This window comes from Odocoileus virginianus, chromosome 24 (genome assembly GCF_023699985.2).
Source record: "Odocoileus virginianus isolate 20LAN1187 ecotype Illinois chromosome 24, Ovbor_1.2, whole genome shotgun sequence".
In the NCBI taxonomy this organism is placed as follows: domain Eukaryota; kingdom Metazoa; phylum Chordata; class Mammalia; order Artiodactyla; family Cervidae; genus Odocoileus; species Odocoileus virginianus.
The window spans coordinates 24,701,897-24,724,165 of record NC_069697.1 but is presented as its reverse complement, the minus strand read 5'-3'; the positions used below and the strand labels follow the sequence as shown (position 1 = coordinate 24,724,165).

Below are 22,269 nucleotides of genomic sequence, written 5' to 3'. Positions count from 1 at the left end.
ACACCCGCTACATGACTCTATACTCTCATACCTCTTACACAAAGATGTGCTTTTCTGAGACAGCCTCCACCCTTCCCTCTCTTCAACCTATCTTAACCTATATTTTCTCCTAAATTCTATTTTATAGACCTATTCTCCAGGAAACCCTCTTTGATTTATCCTGGGGCCAGGTTTCCCTCTCTTATTGAACCCTGACCACACTCAGTCTCCTTGGCCTTTACTCTGAGAACAACAGGAGGGATAGGGAAAGTGAGAGGAGGGACTGAGAAAGCCAAAAGCTGCCCTGGGTTGCCTGGGCTAGCTCAGAAGTATAGAAGCACCAGTGGAGCCTCCAGAGAGTTACAGTGTACCCCCTTCACCTCTCAAGGCCCTCCCCCAGGACTGCCTTTGTTCTCACCCAAAACAACAACCTTTACTTGTATCAATTCCAAAGATGAGCTAGGAGCTGGGGGTCAGAGATGAAGAAGGTATGGGGCTCTTATTCTCAAAATACTCATAATCTAATTGGAAAAATAAGACACAGAAAAGATAAGCAGATATTTAAGATAGCAACACAATAATATGGATGAATTCAGAGAAAGGCAGACCGCTGGCCAAGCAGGTGGGGAAGAGATGGCAGAATCTGGTCTGTAGTAGGAGGAGTGGCAGGGGGGAGTTTCATCCTTATGAGCTGAAGACTTGCAGTCCAGATTACCTCTGAGCATCACACCTTCACCTCCCCTAATCTCAGTTCAGACTCAGAGATGAGAAACTGCCAAGGGTGATCCCACCAACTGGTTGAACCAGAGTGTGCTTCCAGGGCCGACTGTCCACCGGGTCATGATTGCCACATGGCAGCACAGGTCCATGGGCAGGGAAGAAGGGCATAGGTACCACCAAAGGCATTTGAGGAGGAGAGAGCCACAGGAGCAAGACCAATTGGGAGGCTGCATGTGGGACAGATAGCAGAAATCAGAGGCTGGAGACCATCTGCGGTTATCACAACAGTTCCCATCAGACCCATAGCAGACTTAGGCCACATCATGATGTGGTCATTTAGCCATCTCTCTGGGGCTTTCGATCTGTAGACTGTGCAACCACTTGCCTTTCTGCAGACTCAACACTCAAAAGGATCCAGGCAGGCCCTCTCCTTTACCCCCGTTCTCAAAATGAAGTTAGCACTTGATGGTGCTGTGGGTTTGGATGAGAGGAGGAGGACAGAGTGTAACCTGTAAGAGAAGGAGGAAGTCCTGTCAAAGTTTATTTATAAAAAGCCTAAGTAACAGCCCAAGCTGTCTAGCCTTTTCACAGCCGTGACAGAAGCTTCCTCTCCACAGAGGCCAGACAGGGTCCCAGCAGTCTGTTTTGACCCACGCTCCATCCTGAGCACTTACTGAGACCTTCAGACCTCTGCTCTGGGTGCTAAGGTGAAAGGCATCCCAAAGGGAGGAAAGCAGAGTTTGAGAGTCTCAGTCTGCAAGGAAGAGCCTAGTTAGATCTCAGCACTGGAAGCACACAGCTCTGGACACCTAGGCCGGAGGCATGGGGAAGAGGGAAGAGCAGTGCTGGGGAGGCAGGAGGGACCGGGCTGCTCAGGGCTGTGCTGAGGCTACGGGACGGGGCAGGACCCAGCCGGGCAGTGGAGTATAACCAGGGGAGGTCTGTAGCAGTGATGTAGGAGGGTGCATGGGGGAGCTTGGGAAGGGAGCAGTGGATGTGAGAGGCTAGCAGAGTACTGGGCTTCTGTGCAATATAACCTGCAAAATCACTTTACCCAAGCTTTTAAAAGCCACGCTGAGATCCTGCAGGGAGCGGGGCCATCTCTTTCCCATCCCAACTTTCCACAGAATTTTCCGTCTTATTCAAGAGCAACAAGGTGGAGTCAGGAGAAAAGCCCTAGCCAGAGACATGTACTGGGCAAAATCAATAGTGATAAGGATGGAGGGACAGGATTAAGCACACTACCCTGGGGTCAGAGCTTGAAGCAGGAGGCCCCAGAGCCTCCCAGAGTAGAGGAGAACTGCCCCTCCCCACTGCCCCAGCACCGTCCTCCCTGCCTGCCCAATCTGCGTCACTGTCTCTGGGCTAGTGGAAGATACTGCTTCCAAAATGTCCTAGGGTCCTAGGGCAGCCCTGTGGGGAGGGTGCTGGAAGTACCTTTTTTTTTTTTTTTTCATTTACCGAAAAGTTCAGGAAGCTCTTGCTGACATTCTTGCTTGGGGGCCCAGAATTTAAACTTAGTCACTGCCCAGAGCCCTTGTTTTAGGAAAGAATGAGATGGCCAGTGTTGCGTAACCCAGAGCTGTGTGGGTGGGGGTTGCAGAAGGAAACGGTCCTTCTTCCTCCCTCTAGGAAGGAGGCTCAGCTAGGAGTTCTGGGGATGGGCAGGGTACTGCCTGGGGAAGGGAGGCCACGGGTGGGGGAGGTGGGGTGGACAGACCAATGGAGTGAAAGCCCAGGAGAGCAGGCTGACCCAAAACACTCAGCCCCATCACCGTCCAACCTCCCTTGGCATAGAACAGCCTGAATAATCCAGAAAACCCAATGGATGATACTGGGTGGGGATGGAATGGGGCCAGATTCTGGGAAAGGAGAGGAATGGAGGGGTGGGCTGACTTGGATGAAGGACAGAGATTGGTTGAGGTCTGCTCTTTGGCCACTGTCCCTTAGAGCAGCCAGAGTATGGGTTCCTCTACCTCCCCACCCCAACCCCCCATAATTTCAGCTGGTCAGTCACCCATCCCTGCCTCCCAGGTGTTCAGCCAGTTCTCCTTTTGCCACACTGCGGCCTTGCTGCCTCCCCCCCACCATGCCCCACAATCCTCCCAGACTCTTACGGCCCCAATATAGTCCGAGGATTTCTGCCAGTTCATTCAATGTGTACCCCCGCCCTCCCCCGTCTTCCAGCATTCCAGCACCCTACCCAAGTCTGGCCCCATCACCTGCCTTCCCCTCAGTTACATCTCAGGGAAACTTTCTCTTGCTCCTCCCTCGGCTTTGCTCTTCCTCCCCTCGCCCTGGGTTTACTCTCTCCCAGCAGCAGTCGATTCTCCCAAGACCCCACTTCTCCGTCGTCTCCGCCTTTTCTCTCTTTTCTTCGCCCACGTCCCCCTCCAGACCCCTACACCACCCCTTCTCCGTCCCCTTAAGTCCGCCATCTTCTCCCTCCCCACCGGAGTCCCTGGGTCTCCTTCGCCCGCCACACACACGCCCGAACGGGCTTTCAGGTTTCCCCTTCATCCCAACTCCGGTCCTCTCCCGCTTCCACCACTTTCCACCCTCCAGGGCCTCCAGCCAGCTGTCCAGCTCCCAAATTCCGGGCGAGATTCCCGGGAACAAAGCAAGAAAAATCGGAGTAATTTGGGAAGAAAACAGAAACTGGGAAGGGAGGAGGTAGAGAAGAGTGGGGAGGACCCAGGTGGAGGGGGGGCCTCTCCAGTCCCACCCAGTTTAGGGGATGCCCCTGCCTTCTCCACACGCCCCCCCTTCACCTGGCTCTTAAAGGGCCCGGCCCCTGCCGGCGGCTACTTAAGGCAGAGGGGCGGCGGCGGGCAGCAGCTGCGCTACGACTGCTCTGGGAGGAGCGGACGGGGCAAAAATCCTGACCATGACCCCCCACAGGCTGCTGCCGCCACTGCTGCTAACTTTGCTGCTCGCTGCCCGCCCAGGAGGCGCCTTGGCAAGGTGCCCAGGCTGCGGGCAGGGGGTGTCGGCGGGTTGTCCAGGGGGCTGCGCGGAGGAGGAGGATGGGGGGCCGGCGGCGGCGGAAGGCTGTACGGAAGCTGGGGGCTGTCTCAGGAGGGAGGGGCAGCAGTGCGGGGTCTACACTCCCAACTGCGCCCCAGGACTGCAGTGCCAGCCGCCGGAGAAAGAGGATTTGCCTTTGCGGGCGCTGCTGCAGGGCCGGGGCCGCTGCGGCCGGGCGCGCACGCCCTCGGGTGAGTCCGCCGCGCCCCGCCCCTGCCCCGCCCACGTGAGCCCCGCAATTCTGCAGGCTGGGTCCCCGAGGGATGAGCTCGGGGCAGATGGACGCTTCCTTCTCCCCATCTCTGGCAGATTCCAAGCAGTGTCTGCTCCCCTCCCTGTCTTTTCTTCGCCTGACACCCTGACTTTCGCTTCCCATCCTGAGCTCCGAGGGGGGGTGGTATATTCTGGGTGGTGAAAGGGCAAGTGCGGGGAGCTCCTACAAGACTGGAGTGAGGCTGACGGCCCTAGGGATGAAGCAGGAAGATGTCTGACCCCGCAGCCTTTTGTGCGCCCTCTGCCTATTTTCTCTTGAGGGGAAAGGGAGAGTTGGAAGGGTTTAGGGACTTGCTGTATGCCACAGAGGCCCAGCTCCTTCAGCCCTAGACCCCCAAGCTGGAGAAAGGACCCAGACATTGTTCCCAGCTTCCACTTAGAAAAAGAGGAAAGAGAACTCCAGACTCCCAAACCCTGAACACACTGAGAAATACCTCCTTTTAATATCAGGGTGTCCAAAGCACCTGAACATAGAGTGAAAAATAGAAGATGGCTCAAATCCAGAGCTGTTTTAGACTAGACTAGGGTCAGAGGGTTGCCGCTAGCCCTCTCCCCCGCCCCCAGGGGGAGGGTTAGAGGTAGGAAAAGAAGGAATCTGCCAAATCAGGGTTATGATTTAAAGCTTTTCAGAACCCTCCACCCACCTCACCCCACCCTAAGCCAGAGAGAATAGAAGGCTGAGTCATTGAGTGGGTGGGACAGAAGTGAGTCAGAACCTGAAAGATGGGGGGCAGCAGGGAGTTGTGGAGAGCAGGAAATGTAAACGCCCCTCCCCCTCCCCCCCAGGGGCATCTGAGCGCTTCCAATGGAAGGGATGGGAAATCAACTTTCAGTTTCTTTCAGTCCCAAATGCCTGGGTCCAAGCTGTTTGGGGTTCTCCTGGAAAGCAGCGGTCTGGGTGGGTCACAGGAGGCAGCTGGGAGCATGGTCATGGTAGGATACTGAATAGAGAGAATGAGAGGCAAGATTTGAGAACTGTGGAGGAAGAAGGATCAGACTTGGGATTGCAGAAGAAATGGTTCTTGGGTTTTGAGATGGGAGCAGCTCTCTAGGCTTGAGGTCTGGGGGCTGAGCAGAGCTTGTCTTTGTGCGTGGAGAGGGAGAGACATCACTTCAGGGCTCATAATATTTCATTTCTAGCTGGGGCAGATTCCAAGCAGCGGCGACTCTCCTCCCTGCCTTTTTTTCGCCCCGACACTCTGACTTTCCCTTCTCATCCTGAGCTCTCCCCAAGCCCCCCAGTACCGTGCGTAAAACTTTTCCAGAGAAGGGAGCAGCCTGCAGGTTGGAACCGCTCATTCCTGCACCTTTGCAGCCTGCCCGCCTTCCACCTCCTGGTGAAGGGCTGAATCGCACAGGTTCCTGGGACCGCGGGAGTTGAGCTTGGCTGAGCCTCAGGGGACCAAAAGGCCCCCATTGCAGTGCCCCCAAATTAACTGTGTCTCCGGCCTGGGAGGGGTAGGCTGAGTCACTTTAGGGTCACAGCGGGGACACACATTCCACTTGGGTCCCTGCTGACCCCCTCGCACCGCCCGTTCTCTTCTGCCCCAACTCCCTGGCTTGGTGCGCCCCCTGCTGGCCTCCGGTGGAACAACCAGGCCTTTTCACCCAAAGCCCCAAGGCTCTTTATCAATGCCTGTACGGTATTGATTTTCGCTTTCCAAAGTACTTGTCTTTTATAAGCCTTAAACTAGCCTGGGGATATTATCATGAAAGGTAATATCACCATTTTTCAGAGAAGGAAACCTAGGCCTGGAGAAAGTAACAGTGGAACCAGACTCTAACCCCCATCACTGCTCTGAAAGTCCCGCTCCTTTCCACTTGACTCTGTTTGACATCTGGTTGATTTCCGGGCTCTTCTTCCTCCATTTCTCTTGTGTCTGTAGGGGAGAATCCTAAGGAGAGTAAGCCCCAAGCAGGAACCGCTCGCTCGCAGGATGTGAACCGCAGAGACCAACAGAGAAACTCGGGGACCTCTACCACTCCCGCCCGGCCCAATTCTGGGGGCGTCCAAGACTCTGAGATGGTGCGTTTGGGGCTGGCAGGGTGCAGAAGGGGTGGAGAGCCCTGGAGATTCTCCTCTGAGACCACTCCCTTGGGCTTGGCGAAGTCTCCCATCCCAGTCCTGGGAGCCTGGCTGGTGGGCCCAGCAGGCTCTGCAGCAGAGCTGTCCGTCCCCCCAGGGTCCCTGCCGCAAACATCTGGACTCCGTGCTGCAGCAGCTCCAGACCGAGGTCTTCCGCGGGCCTCACACCCTCTACGTGCCTAATTGTGACCATAGGGGCTTCTACCGGAAGCGGCAGGTGAGGCCGTTCCTCCTCTCCCTTGGCCCATCTTACACGACGACTGGGTAGGGTCTTTACAGAGTTGTATAAATGAGACGCTGGCCTGCTTTTAGGGCTCTCCCAGCTTTAGGGCCACGCATAGAGAATAGCTAACCGCAGCTGTGGGAAGGGTTAGATTATCTAAGTGAAACTGAAAGTCGCTCAGTCGTGTCCGACTCTTTGTGACCCCCATGGACTGTACAGCCTGCCAGGCTCCTCTGTCCATGGGATTCTCCAGGCCAGAATACTGGAGTGGGTAGCCGTTCCCTTCTCCAGGGCATCTTCCCAACCCAGGGATCGAACCCAGGTCTCCTGCACTGCAGGCGGATTCTTTACCATCTGAGCCACCAGGGAAGCCCTTAAATTATCTAGTGAAAGTGAAGTCGCTCAGTAGTGTCCGACTCTGCGCTCCCATGGACTGTAGCCCACCAGGCTCCTCCATCCATGGGATTTTCCAGGCCAGAGTACTGGAGTGGATTGCCATTTCCTTCTCCAGGGCAACTTCCCGACCACCCCCAGGTCAAACCCTGGTCTCCCTCATTGTAGGCAGACGCTTTACAGTCTGAGCCACCAGGGAAATCAAGATTATCTAAGGAACATCTAACTCTGAGACAGGTTCACATAAGCATCAGAATCACCCTGCCATGAACACTGGTGGCAGAGCCCCACCCGCGGAGCCTGGGAATTTGCATTCTAACGTGGCCCCTAGAGATGCTGTTGGTTCAGAAACCACACTTTGAGAACTACGGCTCTGGCCTAGAGAACAGGCGTGCTCTGGTAGGTGGAGAAGGGAAGCCGCAGAAAGGAAGCCAGTGGGCCTCACTATCCTGAGAACACTCAGAGGTTCCCGCAGACTCAGACTCAGGAGTCCACAGCGTGTTCCCAACCCCGGGGCCCCCTCCCATCTCTCCCGCTGGAGCCTCGAGGCACAGCTGATCCGTATGCCTCTCTCCCCAGTGCCGTTCCTCCCAGGGGCAGCGCCGAGGTCCCTGCTGGTGCGTGGATCGCATGGGCCAACCCCTGCCCGGGTCCTCAGAAGGCGGCGATGGAAGCTCCCTCTGCCCCACCGGAAGCAGCGGCTAAGCCTGGGCTGGGGGGCTGCAGGGCCACTGGCAGGAGCATGGGGCCATCCTCTTGGGTTATTTGCTGAGTGATGGTAACTACACCGTTCAGGCCCTGCCCCACTGTCCCCCTCACCCCTGGGACCTCACATGTGGAAAGATTGCTGGTGTCGGCTTGGGGTGTTAATAAAGCTGTGTTGGGGGGATCTCTGGTTTATGTCTCTGTGTTCACCTCTCACATTTATGGAGTCACTGGCCCTTCTTTCTGCCTCCGTCCAGCCCCCACCATGGAAGCTCTCTTCTCTTGTGCACTGCCTTCAGTCCTTCCTTCCACACTCGGAGTGACGAGACAGCCACTGGTAGAGGTTTCACAGCCTTCAAGCCTCACCCAGCTGCCCACCAGGGAGTGGGAGGCAGGAGATGGGGGTGGGGAGACATTGAGGCCTTGGCAGGCCTTGGTCTGAAGTTGTGACCTTGTTTCTACCATTGATCTTTGGACATAAAGGGAGAGGAAGGATTAATAGTTAATCCCCACCAGTAGCTCAACAAAGAGAAAATCAAGGCACTTGCCATTCTGTTCCTTCGTATTAAAAAGGGAAGGAAATTAGTACTCACTCTGCTCTTGCCATGGACCATGCCCTGGTCCATGTGCTTTTACCTGGACTACCTCATTTTGTGCTTACCTTGTGAGATAGGGACTTTTGAACCTGTTTTTCAGAGGAGGAAACTTCAGCTAAAACTATTTGGGTCCTTTGCCTGAAATTCCACAGCCAGCAAGTGATCAAGGGAGGATTGAAATCTGGTTCTTCCATACATGATAACGCTGGCATCCCTCAGGTGCTGAATAAGTTTTTGTTTTGTCTCCTTTCTGCTTACCTGCTAACCCAAGCGGGTGTAGGGGAGGACTGGTGTCCAGGGGAGGACTGGTGTCCAGAGCCCCAGCACCCAGCCCTCCCCGGAGGGGCCACAGCCCTGCAGTTGTCTCAGGTACCCACCTCATAGAATAGTAGTCACGTGCACACACAGCTGTGTTGACAATGTTCTTTCACACACCTTATGGTCTCAGGGAGCTGAGTGCCCTGATACCTGAAGATGTTGCTGACTCCTCCCCAACCTTCAGCCTACTAAGCAGGTGAAGCAGCCATACCAGATGATAAGCCTCAGAGGGGCAAAGTCCCCCTCCCCATGATGTGTATGGGTGCAGAGCCCCCATTCCTGTGGGAGAGAGCTGGGCATCTGGATGGTGGCCGGGGGTGTTTGTTGGTGGGAGTGGGGTGAGGTGGGGGAATGTCCATCCCTGTGACAGCCAGCAGAGCCTGTGGCTGAGGTGGTGCTGCCTTCTGGATGGGGATAGGGGATCGGAAAACCTACAACCCCTCCTCCTGAAAGGACTTTAGCCTTTGGTGCTGTCAGAGGTGCCGAGATAAGCGCTCAGCCAGGCAAGCTTGAAGGAAGAGAGAAAACACTGATCAGCCGCCACTGCCTGGTCAAGACACATCATGGAGCCAAGGGCGGCCCAAGTGCGGAGGAGAGAAAAGCAAGGAAGACAGCAGGAGGACCGGCCCTCCAGAGAAGGGGAGCCCCGCTCTGGGGGTGCGGAACGCCCAGGTGGCGTTGGAGGTGGGGATGTGCTGTCGAGAGGGGGCTCCTGCTATCTACCTTTAATCCTTCCGGCTGTCCTGGGAGGCCAGTAAAGGCAGACCCCAGCCTCTGCCTCCTGACTGCCCAGCTGGGGAAGTAAGGAGAAAAGGGCTATCCAATGCCTTGCCTTGTCTTTCTGACTCTTTTTCACCCCAGTCAGTGATTAGAGTAGCTTCTTGTTCCCTGGGTACCTGTTTCCTGTAATATCATCAGGCTCCCCGCTTGCCGATGGCCTGCTCACCCCCTGCAAAAATACCCTCCTTCTGATTACCCCCACCCCTCTCACCCTCCCTACCCTGGCCATGATACTAGATATTGACTGCTTGTAGGGAGGGGAGGCTGCTGAGCAAACAGAAAGCAAACTTGCTGGACGGAGAAAGCCTCTGAGTCTGCACTAGACAGCAGAACCCCAACTTCTCCTTTCCCTAGGAAACACGGAGGTGCACAGAGGCCCAGATTTGGTACAATGGACCCAACATATGCAGGTGAGCAATGTTGGAGGTCAAACGGACGGGTCCTGGAGTAGAGGGAGGAAAGGGTGAGGACTGGTTTGGTGATAAAGACAATTTGTTCTTGGGTTCAAACCTCTCAGATCAGGGTAGAGCTAAGGGTTAAGATGGAGGAGTTTAAAGCACAGGTCATCAGGGCAGGGGCCCAAAGTCAGCCGGTGAACAGTCTTCTGATAGCAGGACTGGAGTTCAGGAGAGGAAAGGCTGGGGTCAGGGAGAAGAGAGTAGGATCAGAGATGACGAGGTGGTTGGGGGTCAGATCCAGAGACTGAAAGTATCTTTCCTGGATCCCCACTGCTGCCCTGCGAAACCAGTGGGAGTTAAACTGGGGGTAGGGGGAACCTCTGGGCAGGAACCATGCTTGTTCTTCTGTCCATCCTGGGCACTCAGCAGTGTGCCTGGCATGCAGGGAGGCTCAGGAAGTGTTTGCTGAATGGGAGGGAGGCTGACTGGATGGAGGGATGGTGCACCCTGCCCTGTTTTGTCCTGCAGGCTGTAAAGACACAGCTGCTGGAGCAAGCGCAGGGCCAGCTGATGCAGCTGCTGGATCAGGCCATGTGGGAGGCCATTCAAGCTTACCCAGCGCAAGACAGACCAGTGCCCTCCATCCCTCCAGACTCCTTGCACAAGTAAGAGTCTCAGGAGCTGGGGGCTGAGGAGCGGCTGTGTGGCCTCCTCCATCATAAGGACTGTGAGCCACAGATGTTATCTCACATGCCCTTTTCCAGCATGGATGTAACTTTGACTTCAGTCTTCCCTCTTCTTCCCTATCGCCTCTGTCTTCCTGACATTGCTCTCCCTTGGCCATGACCTTTTCACCTCATCCTGCGTGCTGGCCCTAACCCTGACCTTCCCCTACTACTGCCCTTGGCTCCCAAGTAGTGACCTCCTGCAAAGCCCTATGCTCTGCTTATAGCCTCCTGCCTTTGGTTCCTAACCCAGAACCACTGTCTCAATTCAGGACCCGGGAGCCATCCCTGGGGAAACGAAAAGTTTTCATCATCCGCAAGTCCCTGCTTGAGTAAGTCAGGGGAGAGGACAGGGGATGGGAAGAAAAGAAAGAGCTTTGTCTGGGGGTCCAGGACACCTCATTTGTCATCCTCAGGCTCTAGGTGGTTTAGGAGAGGATGTGGAGATGGTTTCTAAGGTTCCATTTCTCTATCTGCCCTGGGCGTAATCGTGGAAGAAAGGCCACCAGGATGAAGGTTGTCTTGGATGGAAAGGGCTTTGGACAGAAGTCCCAGCCGTACCACGGCCTGTCGCGTCAAGTTCCCAGTCACTAGGCCCCATCCCCATGGTGTACAATGCCTGCAGCACCTCAAGGACTCTCCCACTGACATTCAGGCCCCTGTCCTTCCAGCGAGCTGATGGAGGTGCCTCACTTCCGCACCATCTACCATATGTTTGTCGCCGGCCTGTGCGTCTTCATCGTCAGCACCCTGGTCATTGACCTCATTGATGAGGGCAGGTAGGCACCCCTCCCTCTCATAGGCCCATAGACCAGGTCAGACTACCTGGGCTCCTAGAACTCCACCCACCACTGGGGCCCCATAGAGCAGGTCCATTTGATCATTAAACACACATCAACATTGCTTCCAACCACCTTCCTACCCGCAAAGCCCTCTTAGATTTCCCTGTACAGCCTTGAATGGCCTTTGGTCTGTTTAACCAGGATCAGTCCCCTGGGGACGCTAGGCCCCCACTCAAATCCTCTGGAACCCTTGTCCTGAGGCAGACATGCATGTATATGCACTCATAAGTGTGGTTCCCACCTCACTGCTCTCACGCACTCCATTCCAAGACAGTGCTGTTCAATTCAAGCAACCTCCAGTGAGTGCCCTAAGTACCAGCCCTGGGGGCCAGAGGACGGGCCATGCCTCTGTCTGTGAGGCATTCCCAGTCTTGAGGGGAAGACAGATGTATGCACACAAGAGCCCAGGTTTCCCTACAAAACCCCTTCCCTTTCTGGGATGAGCTTCAGGGGACTGTGGACCCTTGGGGGTTTGGATTTTCATGATCCTGCCTCACCCTCCAGATAGCTTAGGAAGCAGTAAAAGGAAGAGGACCAAAGATTTGCAGGTTCAGCAACAGCACTTCCTTTTGATAAAATTGTTGTCAATCCTTATAACTAAGGATCAAATCTCAGTAAATTTTCAAATATATGCAGAGCGACTCCTCCACCATCCCCTCTATCCCAGACCGCTCCCCAGAGGTAACATGTTTAACAGTTGTAAGAGTTTCTCTCCAGCGCATTTTTCATGCCTCCACTTCCAGATGTATGTAAGAACCAAGGGGATGTATTTGGCAGGGGCGGGGGGGGGGGGGGGGGGGGAGGGGAGCTTACATTACTAAGATACTTACTGTACCTTTTGTTTCCTTTTCACTCCCTAAAGACCCACCTTAGAGATCTTTCCATGTTGCTCCATTGATTTTAATGGCTGCAGAGTCTGGAAGTGCCAGCTTTTGATCACTTAGTTCTTTATTAATGGACTTAAAAATCACTTCTAATTTACCATTACAAGCCATGCACTCTTTTTTGGCCACACTGCATGGCTTACTGGATCTTAGTTCCCTAACCAGGGAGTGAACCTGAGCCACCGCAGTGAAAGCTCAGAATTCTAACCACTGGATCTCCAGGGATTTCCCAAACTATATACATAATACATATTTTACACCGATATATAATATTGGTAATTTTATTTATTTTTGGCCATGCTGGGTCTTCCTTGTTGCATCTAGTTGTGGAGAGCAGGGGCTGCTCTAGTTGTGGTGCAAGGGCTTCTCACTGCGGCGGCTTCTCTTGCTGCAGCGCACGGGCTCAGGGGCCCGAGAGCTTCAGTAGTTGCGGCACGTGGGCTCAGCAATGTGTCTTCCGAGAGCTCTGACTGCAGAGGAAGGGGACAAGTTTGGGCCTCATGCTCATCTACTTTGTCGCCTTCCCCACTCCCAGGCTGATGATGGAGTTTGATCTACTGACCTTCAGCTTTGGACAGCTGCCCGTGGCTCTGGTGACATGGGTCCCCATGTTCCTGTCCACTCTGCTGGTGCCGTACCAGGCCCTGCGGCTGTGGGAGAGGCCCCAGTCTGGAGGGGCCTGGGCCCTGGGGGTGGGCCTGGGCTGCTTGCTGCTGGCTGCCCACGCCGCCGTGCTCGGCATCCTCCCGGTCCATGTGGCAGTGGACTATCAGCTCCCGCCAGCCTCCCGCTGTGTCCTAGTCTTTGAGCAGGTGGGTGATGGGCGGGACCAATGGTGGGATGGGGCCCCTGGGAGAGAGGGCATTGGATACTGTATTGGTGGGGGTGGAGCTAGTTATCAGGGGCAGAGTCCTTTGCGACAGATTTGAGCCAACTAGCAGTCTCCAAAGAAATGTAAACAAATGGACACTGCTGTGCAAATATAATCATATAGTCGAAGGGAGTTGGCCGACTAGAGGCTCTGCCCTTTCTGGTACTCCTTTACCCTAGATTCATCCCAGCAGCCGTCTGTGTTAGGTTATAAGACTATCCAACAAAAACATAAAAGTATGGGCGTTGACCATACAAAGTTTACAATCTACCTGCCCCTCTCCCGGTGTAAACCTGAGCACAGAGAGGTTAAGTGATCTGTTCAAAGTCCCAAAGCACCTTAACCTCATTTCTATTCCACCTCAGGTCAGGCTCCTGATGAAAAGCTACTCCTTCCTGAGAGAGACGGTACCGGGAACACTTTGGGCCAGAGGAGGTGAGGCCTTCAGCAGACGCTGCTGTGAACTCAGTCCTCTTGGTTGGTTGAATGAAGCCAGCAGGTGCAATGAAGCCAGCAGCCTCATAAAAGCTCCAACTTTCTAAGCCCATCTTGCCCACAGGGCACACCTCCAGCCGCCAACTGGGCTCTCTGGGCCTTAGTCAATCGGCGTTCTCTTAGGTCCCACTTCTGAGAAGGCTGCTCTACTGCCCAGGACTTCTGGCTCATCCTTATTTAGACCCAGGGTATGAGAGCCTTATATGAGAAAGTCAAACCAGAAGGAGAGAAAATCGGGTGGTGGGACTTGTGGGTGCCAAATGAAGCCCTGGCCACAGTCCATCTTGTGCCAGAAAAGCGGCGGGGGGTACCTGGAATGGAAGCAAAAGGAGGCTGTTAAAAAGCAGGTTCAACTCCTGCCCAGTTTGACCTCCTCCCCCCACCTTCAGATCCCATATCCAGGTGCTCACCCGTCCCCTATCCAGTCTATTCACCAGTCCCACTGCCCTTCCCTAGCACCCCACCCACCTGTGTCCTCTCTCCCTTCCCTCTTCACTGATAGACCCCTCTTACTCCTCCTCAGGTGAGGGGATCCGGGCCCCCAGTTTCTCCAGCTACCTCTATTTCCTCTTCTGCCCCACACTCATCTATAGGGAAACTTACCCCAGGTAAGAGCCTGCACCCCCTTCCCCACATGCCCAGGCCCACCAGGGACCCAACCCTTCTACTCTCCTCTCCCTGAGGTGTTTAGCCTCAACCCAGACACTGGCCACTTTCTCAGGGAGCACCTCACAATAAAGATGGGAATAAGGGACAGATATGTTGCCCCTTCTTCTTGCCCCAGCCCATGGTGATGCAGGGGTGACTAACTGTCCTGGTTTGCCCAGGACTGCCCCAGTTCACCCAGGATTGCTCCAGTTTTAGCACTGAAATTCCTATGTTCTGGGAAACCCCTCAGTCTGGAGCAAACTTAGTGGACACTCAAGCTAAAATTCCACTTGTCATCTTTGTTAAGGAAGATTCAAAGTGTTCTAGATCCCCACCTCCCCAGGTAATCCTCCCGGCCTGGGCAATTGAGGGAGCTGTGGATAGAGGGCCCCGGATGCTTTGTCTGCCCCTGGCAGGAACAAGACAAATAGATGAGAAACATACTGTCTCCATTCCATTGCTGCAACAGGACACCCAACGTCAGGTGGAATTATGTGGCCAAGAACTTTGCCCAGGTCAGCAGACGGAGTCGAAGCGTGGACTACCTGTGACTCATGGTGGCTGAGGGAGCATTTCTGGGAGCGAAATAGGGGAGGCCCAGGAAGAGGTCAGAGGGTTGTGCAAAGAGAAGGGAAGGCAGATGCTGGGCCAGAGTCCAACTCCAGAGGAAGGGGGCAGTTGCCAGTGACTCCTCTCAAAGTTATGTGTCCTCCGCCCCTCTCCAGGCCCTGGGCTGCGTGCTCTACGCCTGTTTCATCCTGGGCCGCCTCTGTGTTCCTGTCTTTGCCAACATGAGCCAGGAGCCCTTCAGCACGCGTGCCCTGGTGCTATCCATCATGCATGCCACCTTGCCAGGTATCCCCATTGGAGGCAGAGCTGCGGAAGGCTGCACCGTGGAGAAGGATTAGCAGGGAACTCCTCCCTCCTCTCACTCCTAGTTGCAACACCTTCCCTCTGACATCTGCCCTCTCCTCTGGTTGCTCATTGTCAGAGTCTCACTTCAGATTGGGGCGTCCCTGGTGGCTCAGTGGTAAAGAATCTGCCTGCCAGTGCAGCAGACACAGGTTCGATCCCTGGGTCCAAAAGATCCCCTGGAGAAGGAAATAGCAACCTACTCCGGTATTCTTGCCTGGAGAATTCCATGGATAGAGGAGCCCGGTGGGCTACAGTCCATGCGGTCCAAAGAGTTGAACACAACTTAGCGACTAAACAGCAGCAGCACTTCAGATTGCCGTCCTGTCCCCAACCTCTCCCAACAGGCAGAGGTTTTAACATTCATGTCTATGTTCCAACATCAGGCATGGGCTTCATGAGCAAATGGATTGAATGAATGAATGCATAAATTAGTGAATGATTAATAAGTGATTGGTAGGTTGCTGGGTGAGGGCTTCCTGGGAGGACCCTAGAGGTTCATGGGGGACCAGGGGGACCAGTCTGACTTGCAGTCCCTTGTCTTCACTTCCCAGGCATTTTTATGCTGCTGCTCATCTTCTTTGCCTTCCTTCACTGTTGGCTCAACGCCTTCGCGGAGATGCTACGATTTGGAGACAGAATGTTCTATCGGGTGGGGCCTGGACCTGGGCTACCTGGGAGCTGGATGCAGGGAGAGCTAGGGAAGGACGTAGGGGAGGATGATGGCTATGTTGGTTGTCACCTTGATACTGAACCAGGTGCATTTGCCCAATTCTCACTAAGTCAAACACTGAGATACAGAGATTTACAGCAGAGAAATGGTTTCTTCAACAAGGCAGCCAAGTAAGGAGAAGTGAAAACAATCTCAGATTTGCTTCTCCAAAGGCCAAGGGCTTGAGATATTTATAGGATAAAGAAGCAAGGAGATCTTAGGCTTGGAAAAGGTGATTGGAGGTAGAGGAAAGGTGAGGTAATCAGTGTTCTGCACAAGCGTGTCTGAGTTACATGTTTCTTCATGGGATGCATGTTAAAGAATGGCATAAACTTGGCATAAACTGAGGGTGGACTTTTGGGCTCTCTGATGTCAAAAAGTCATTCATCCAACAGCTTTACAGGCCCAGTTTTAGGATCAGTGGTCCTAGCCAGTTTTAGCCCACTTGAACTAGACAGGAGCCAACTTCAAGTTCCTGGAAAATTTATGCCTCCTGTTGCTATAGTGACCCATACATCAGAGGTGTTATCTGTACGGGATGGTTAAGGAGTCAAAAAAAAAAAACAAAAAACTAAGGCTTTGTCAGTGAAGGCAGGTTACAGCAGAAGGATTTTTAACAAACTGTTCCCTTCCCCGCTCTTCTGTAAGACAAGCTCAAGAATTTCTGTTAGTCACCAGTTTCTGTTAACCCCAAGGGGCATGATTTCAACCTCAGCTGTGCTGTCAGCCTCCCACAGTGAGAAATCTGCTCCTCTGGGTATGCTTATAATGTCACCCGTCCACCTCCTGACCAGCCAGGGCTCAATGCTTTTGTGGGGCTGGTACTTTGAAATCTTCTGAGAGTAGACAGGAAGGGCCCCAGGGCCTCAGGAGGGAGTTAGGCCAATGCTTGCTGGCTCTCTTCTGCTGGGAGGCACCCTTGCAGAGAACAAGGACAGGAAGTGGGGAGCAGGGAGACGCAGCTGGGAACTGGGCAGAGATAGGGCCCTGATGCTCACCTCCTCCCCCGCCCTGACCCCATCCCATCCCACCCCCAGGACTGGTGGAACTCAACATCCTTCTCCAACTACTACCGCACATGGAACGTGGTGGTCCATGACTGGCTCTACAGCTACGTGTATCAAGATGGGCTTTGGGTACGGGCTCAGCTCCCACGGTTAACAGAACCTCTCTGGGACACCCTCTCTTTCCCTTTCTCTGCACATTCCATTTTTTCTAGACCTAAGGGCCCCTTTGACTTTCACCTCCCTCATTCTACCCAACCCAGAGGGCAGAAAGAAAGTCCTTCTTATGATCTGACTTCCTTCCTTTCTTGTCCTCAACTACACCTCCTCCACAGGGTATGTCTCCTCTCCTCAGCCTTCTAAGGAATATGCATATAGCAATTTTCAGTTACCAAGAATTTTCCCACACTGTATAATCTGCACTGTAAGCCTGAGAAGTAAGTATGATTATATCCCCCTTTTGAAAGCGGCCTCTAAGGCCCAATAGACTAATACAATGCTTTTAAGTAAGACATGTCAGCCTTTCTGATCCCAAGCCCCATATTCTTTCCATCATACTACATACCCTCTGGCTTCCTTAAAGAGGGGGGCTCTTTGCGGAGGGGGCTTAGGGAGACTCACTCTACCCTCCTCCCCCGACCCCTGGCAGCTCCTTGGTGGCCGGGCCCGAGGCGCGGCCATGCTGGGCGTGTTCCTGGTCTCAGCAGTGGTCCATGAGTACATCTTCTGCTTCGTCCTGGGATTCTTCTACCCCGTCATGCTGTTGCTCTTCCTTGTCTTTGGAGGTGAGCTGGGCCTCTGTATGCCCCTGTAAAGGAAGACATCCCGAGGGAAGAGTCCTGGAGATTCCAGACTGATGGGAGAGGCCACGTACCCAAGACAGAAGCGGGGTGTGCATGCCTCCTGGGGGAAGGCATGGTGCTGTGTGTGAGAGCTGGGGGCGGGGCAGGGGACTTGGAAGCTGGGAAGGAGGTAGCATCGGGAGTCAGCACAGAGGTATCCTGGAGGGGGGGTGCAGTGGGAAAACACTTCTGGCTGGAGAGCAGCATCTGAGCAGGGCACACAAGAGGGAGACAAAGGGGAGAAAACTGCTGTGAGTTGGGAGGTTCAGTAAGGCAGCCAGGATAGCGAAGCGTAAACTGAAGAATCCTGAAGAATGCCTGAGACCTCCGTGGGTGCCTGGAGTTGGGCTCAAGATCTTTCTCAGTCTTCCTGTTCCAACTCTCCCCTGTGCCCTGAGATAAGAAGGCAGCCAGGAAGATACATTACAGGTGTCTGGAGCTGAGGTGACTACCTTTCCTCCTGCATCAGGGCCACTGAACTTCACAATGCATGACCGGCGCACGGGCCCAGCGTGGAACGTGCTCATGTGGACCTTGCTCTTCCTGGGCCAGGGCATCCAAGTCAGCCTGTACTGCCAGGAGTGGTATGCACGGCGCCACTGCCCCCAGCCCCAGGTAAGCGGCCATGACCCGCCCCCACCCCGCCCGCTCAGCTCCTCACCCAGGAGGACACGCCTCCTCTCCCCGACAGCCAGCCCCTATGGTTGCCCCGTTCAACAGCCATGGTCAGGGGCCAGGGCCTGTTCCCTGGGTTCCCATGTCTTAGATGCATAGGGTAAGCCCTGGGAGGGATCTTGTTCACAACTCACTTTTCTCTGGCACAGACAACCTTCTGGGGGCTGGTGACACCTCGATCTTGGTCCTGCCATACCTAAATGCCAGGGTACTGTCACCGCGCAGATGACACCACCAAGTTCTTCTCTGCCTGCAAAGTCTGGGACCAGGACTCCTCTCTGCATTCTCAGATCGAGCTCTGAGTCAAGGGGGCCTGCCATGCCTGACCCCACCAGGGAACTCCAGGGACTGAGATCTGTGGACCTGTGAGCATAGACTCAGAATGGTGATGACTCTTGAGCCCCCATCCCTGTGGACTGGGCACAGGGCCCCCTCTCACTCCATGGCTGTTGACTGGCAGAGACACGAAGGATCTTACAGATCTGGTGAATGTGGCTTGACTTAAAGCAAGCTGAGGTTATCAAGGTCTGAGAAGGATTTGTTTCTTTGTACTCTTTCCAATACAATAATAAACTGTATGTATCACTTTTTATTCATTCATTCATTCGTTTAAGACCCTTTTTTTGGCCACACCACACAGCATGTGGATTCTTCGTTCCCCGACCAGGGATCCAACCAACACTCCTTGCATTGGAAGTACAGAGTCTTAACCACTGGACCACCGAGGAAGTCCCTTGAAGACCCACTTTTAAAAACTTTTTACAATTGAAGTATAAGTTGATTTACAATGTTGTGTTCATTTTTGCTGTACAACAAAGTGACTTCTTTGTGTGTGTGTGTGTGTGTGTGTATGTGTGCGTCCAAAACTCAAATTATATTCTTTTCCACTAGGCTTTATCCCAGGACATTGAGTATAGTTCCCTGTGTTATATAGTAGTGCCTTGTTGTTTGTTCATTCTATATATAATAGTTCACATCTACTATTCCCAAACCCCCAGTCCATCCCTCCCCAATCCACCCACCTCCTTGGCAACCACAAGTCTGTTCTCTGTGTGAAGACTCATTTTTTAAAAAACTTTTATTTTATACTGGAGTATAGCCTTTTGTGATAGTTTCAGGTGAACAACAAAGCAACGCAGCTACACATGTACATGTATCCAACTCCCCTCCATTTTAAGGTTGCTGTATGGCATTGAGCAGATTTCTCTGTGCTATGTAAGTGGTCCTCGTTGGTTATCCACCTTAAACATAGCATTGCATACATGGTGACCAAACCAGTCAATTCTAAAGGAAATCAACCCTGAATATTCACTGGATGGACTGATGCTAAAGCTGAAGCTCCAATACCTTGGTCACCTGATGTGAAGAGCCAACTCATTGGAAAAGACCCTGATCCTGGGAAAAACTGAGGGCAGAAGAAGGAGGTAACAGAGGACGAGATGGTTGGATGGCATCACCAACTCAATGGACATGAGTTTGAGCAAACTCCAGGAGACAGTGAAGGACAGGGAAGCCTGGAGCGCTGCAGTCCGTGGGGTAAGAAAGAGTCACACATGACTTAGCAACTGAACAACATGTTGACCACCTACTTTTGACAGGCATGATTGAAGAGTGTGCCTGCAAAGGCAGGACTTTGTGATGGGAGGGGCTGAGTGATATCCTCCTCATCTTTTCTATGCCACCCCAATCTGCCCAAAACTCAAATCACTCCTCCTTCTACCTCTCCTCCTTCAGATCAAATTTCTACAGCCCTTTAATCCTTCTAATCCTGGCAATCTCCAGCACGTTTTCAGAGAGCACATAGCTGGCCTCCTTTCCTTCAGAGGACCCAGGAGAAGAACCTCCTACACAGACCATAGCCAAATCTTTTAACTTCATGAGCTTCAGCTTCCACAGCTATGAAATGGACATTTAGGGAGTTCCTTGGTAGTCTAATGGTTAGGGTTTGATGCTTTCACTGCTTTCTTTACACCAGCACCACACTTTCCTGATTACTGGAGCTTTATAATGTCTTGAAAACAGGTAGTGTAAGCCATTCAACCTTCTTCTTTTTCAGTCATTTTGCCTATTTGAAGTCCTTTGAATTTTCATTATAAACTTTAGAATTGGCTTCTAAATTTCTTTTAAAAAAAGAAAAGTCTGTTGGGATTTTGATTGGAATTACACATTATAGCTGTAGACCAATATGGATAAAACTGACATCTTAACAATTAAGTCTTCCCATCCATTGATATACTATATCTCTCCATTTATTGAGGTCTTCTCTATTTTATTGCAGTAACATTTTGTAGTTTTTAGTGCACAGGATTTGCACATTTTGTCAGAATCTCCCCTAAGTATTTCATATGTTTTAATGATATTTTTAATTACAATTTCTGATTGTTAATTGCTAATATAGTGAAGTCAACTTTTTTTTTTTTTGGCTGCCCTGGGTCTTCATTGCTGAGCATGGGCTTTCTCTCGTTTCAGTGAGCAGGGGCTCCTCTCTAGCTGTGGTGCATGGGCTTCTCATTGCAGTGGCTTCTCCCTGTGGAGCACAGGCTCTATGGCGTGCAGGCTCAGCAGTTGTGGCACAGGGGCTTAGGTGGCCCCCCAGGTGTGGGAATCTAAACTCCCCGACTAGAGATCACATCTGTGTCCCCTGCCTTGGCAGGTAGATTCTTAACCAGTGGACCACCAGGGAAGTCCCAACCAACTGATTTTTGAGTATTATCCTTGTATCTTTAAACCTTGTTAAATGTACTAATTATTTCTAGGAGTTGCTTACTTTTGAAGACTCCAAAGGATTTTCTACAGAGATGGTCATGTCATCAGCAAATAGATAATTTTATTTCTTCCTTTCCAATGTTAATGCCTTTTATTTCTTTTTCTTGCCTTATTGCACTACCTAGACCCTCCAGTGTTGGAAAGAAGTAATGATAGTAGACATCTTTGCCTTGATCTCAGGGAGAAGCATTCAGATTTTCATATTAATGTTAGCTGTAGGTTTTTCATGGATGCCCTTTATGAAGTTTAGAAAGTTCCTTTCTGTTTCTAGTTTGCTAAGAGTTTTTCTTTTTTTTCTTTTTTCCTGCCAGAAGTGGATGTTTAGGAAATTCCCTGCCAGTCCAGTAGTTAGGACTCAATGCTTTCACTGCTGTGGGCTCGGGTTCAATCCCTGGTCAGGGAACCAGGATTCTGCAAGCCATGTGTCATAGCCAAAATAGAAAATAAAAACAAATGGGTGTTAAATTTTGTCAAATGCTTTTTCTGCATCTACTGAGATGATCATATTTTTTTTCCTTTTTTAAACTTTCAATATGTAAATTACATTGAGTTAACATTCTGGAACAGATCCTACTTAATGCTGATACATTTTTAAATGTATCATTTGTTTCTATTTACTAAATTTTAAAAATAATTTTGCATCTCTGTTCTCAGGAACTATTGATCTGTAATTTTCTTGTAACTCCTTGATTTTGATATGAGTGCAACTCTGGCCTCAGAACTAGTTGGGAAATACTCCCTTCACTGATTTTCTGAGTTTGTAGAAGTGCCATTTTAAAAAATTAAATGTATGGTAGAGTTCAGCAGTAAAGCCACCAGAGACCAGAGTTTTCTTTGGAAAGGGGTTTTCAAAATTCAAGTTCTTAAATATATTTAGGGTTTTTCAGGCTACCTATTTCCTCTTACCTGAGCTCTAGTAGTTTGTGACTTCCAAGGAAATTGTCCATTTCATCTGTATTGTCAAATTTAGGGGCAAGATTCAGGACTTTCCTGGTGGTCCAGTGGTTAAGAATCTGCCATGCAATTCAGAGGACACCGGTTCGATCCCTGGTCAGCAAACTAAGATCCCAGGTGCTGCAGGGCAACTAAGCCAGTATGCCCAAACTACTGAGCCTATGTGCTTCAAGCCTGCACACTACAACTAGAAAGCCTGTGGGCCACAAGGAAGGTCTCAAGTGCAGCAACTAAGACCTGATGCAGCCAAATACATAAGCATTTTTTTTTAATTCATGAGCAAAATTTTATTCATAATATTCCTTCATCCTTTTCCATATATGTTAACATCTGTGGTTACGTCCATTCTTGCATTTATTGTCTTTTTTTTTGGCCATGCCAAGGGGCATGCAGGCATGTGGGATCTCCCCACCAGGGATCAAACCCATGCCCCCTGCATTG

General features: G+C 52.1%; 2 protein-coding genes and 1 long non-coding RNA gene across 5 annotated transcripts; 2 read left to right on the top strand and 1 right to left on the bottom strand.

Annotated features, from left to right (window-relative positions):
• Positions 1-3,365: 3,365 nt before the first annotated feature.
• Positions 3,366-7,590, top strand: IGFBP6 (insulin like growth factor binding protein 6). The gene is made up of 4 exons (XM_020895039.2): positions 3,366-3,917; positions 5,886-6,025; positions 6,183-6,302; positions 7,281-7,590. The coding sequence occupies exons 1-4, from the start codon at positions 3,587-3,589 to the stop codon at positions 7,404-7,406; spliced, it is 717 nt and encodes a 238-aa protein (XP_020750698.1). The 5' UTR covers positions 3,366-3,586; the 3' UTR covers positions 7,407-7,590.
• Positions 7,591-8,767: 1,177 nt separating this feature from the next.
• On the top strand, positions 8,768-18,708 carry SOAT2 (sterol O-acyltransferase 2). Of its 3 annotated transcripts, none has more exons than XM_020895038.2 (15): positions 8,768-8,977; positions 9,455-9,510; positions 10,027-10,163; positions 10,496-10,555; positions 10,895-11,002; positions 12,485-12,761; positions 13,186-13,255; positions 13,839-13,923; positions 14,433-14,478; positions 14,689-14,818; positions 15,430-15,527; positions 16,625-16,723; positions 17,241-17,376; positions 17,903-18,048; positions 18,258-18,708. In XM_020895038.2, the coding sequence occupies exons 1-15, from the start codon at positions 8,884-8,886 to the stop codon at positions 18,306-18,308; spliced, it is 1,593 nt and encodes a 530-aa protein (XP_020750697.2). In that variant the 5' UTR covers positions 8,768-8,883; the 3' UTR covers positions 18,309-18,708. The 3 variants fall into 3 exon arrangements, with proteins under 3 accessions (XP_020750697.2, XP_020750696.2, XP_020750695.2); XM_020895037.2 differs by having other exon boundaries at positions 8,768-8,992; XM_020895036.2 differs by having other exon boundaries at positions 8,769-9,004.
• On the bottom strand, positions 12,215-14,689 carry LOC139030821 (uncharacterized). The gene is made up of 3 exons (XR_011483230.1): positions 14,408-14,689; positions 12,512-13,626; positions 12,215-12,419 (listed from the first exon to the last, which is right to left on the bottom strand). It is a non-coding gene; the product is annotated as an uncharacterized lncRNA (long non-coding RNA).
• Positions 18,709-22,269: the final 3,561 nt, after the last annotated feature.

Bases quoted from the DNA above. Each gene is read 5' to 3' on its own strand.
- IGFBP6 (XM_020895039.2), top strand. From the start codon at position 3,587: ATGACCCCCCACAGGCTGCTGCCGCCACTGCTGCTAACTTTGCTGCTC. The intron at 6,026-6,182 runs GTGCGTTTGGGG...CCGTCCCCCCAG, and splicing joins GCGTCCAAGACTCTGAGATG to GGTCCCTGCCGCAAACATCT. The intron at 6,303-7,280 runs GTGAGGCCGTTC...CTCTCTCCCCAG, and splicing joins GCTTCTACCGGAAGCGGCAG to TGCCGTTCCTCCCAGGGGCA.
- SOAT2 (XM_020895036.2), top strand. From the start codon at position 8,884: ATGGAGCCAAGGGCGGCCCAAGTGCGGAGGAGAGAAAAGCAAGGAAGA. The intron at 14,819-15,429 runs GTATCCCCATTG...TTCACTTCCCAG, and splicing joins CATGCATGCCACCTTGCCAG to GCATTTTTATGCTGCTGCTC. The intron at 17,377-17,902 runs GTGAGCTGGGCC...CTCCTGCATCAG, and splicing joins GCTCTTCCTTGTCTTTGGAG to GGCCACTGAACTTCACAATG.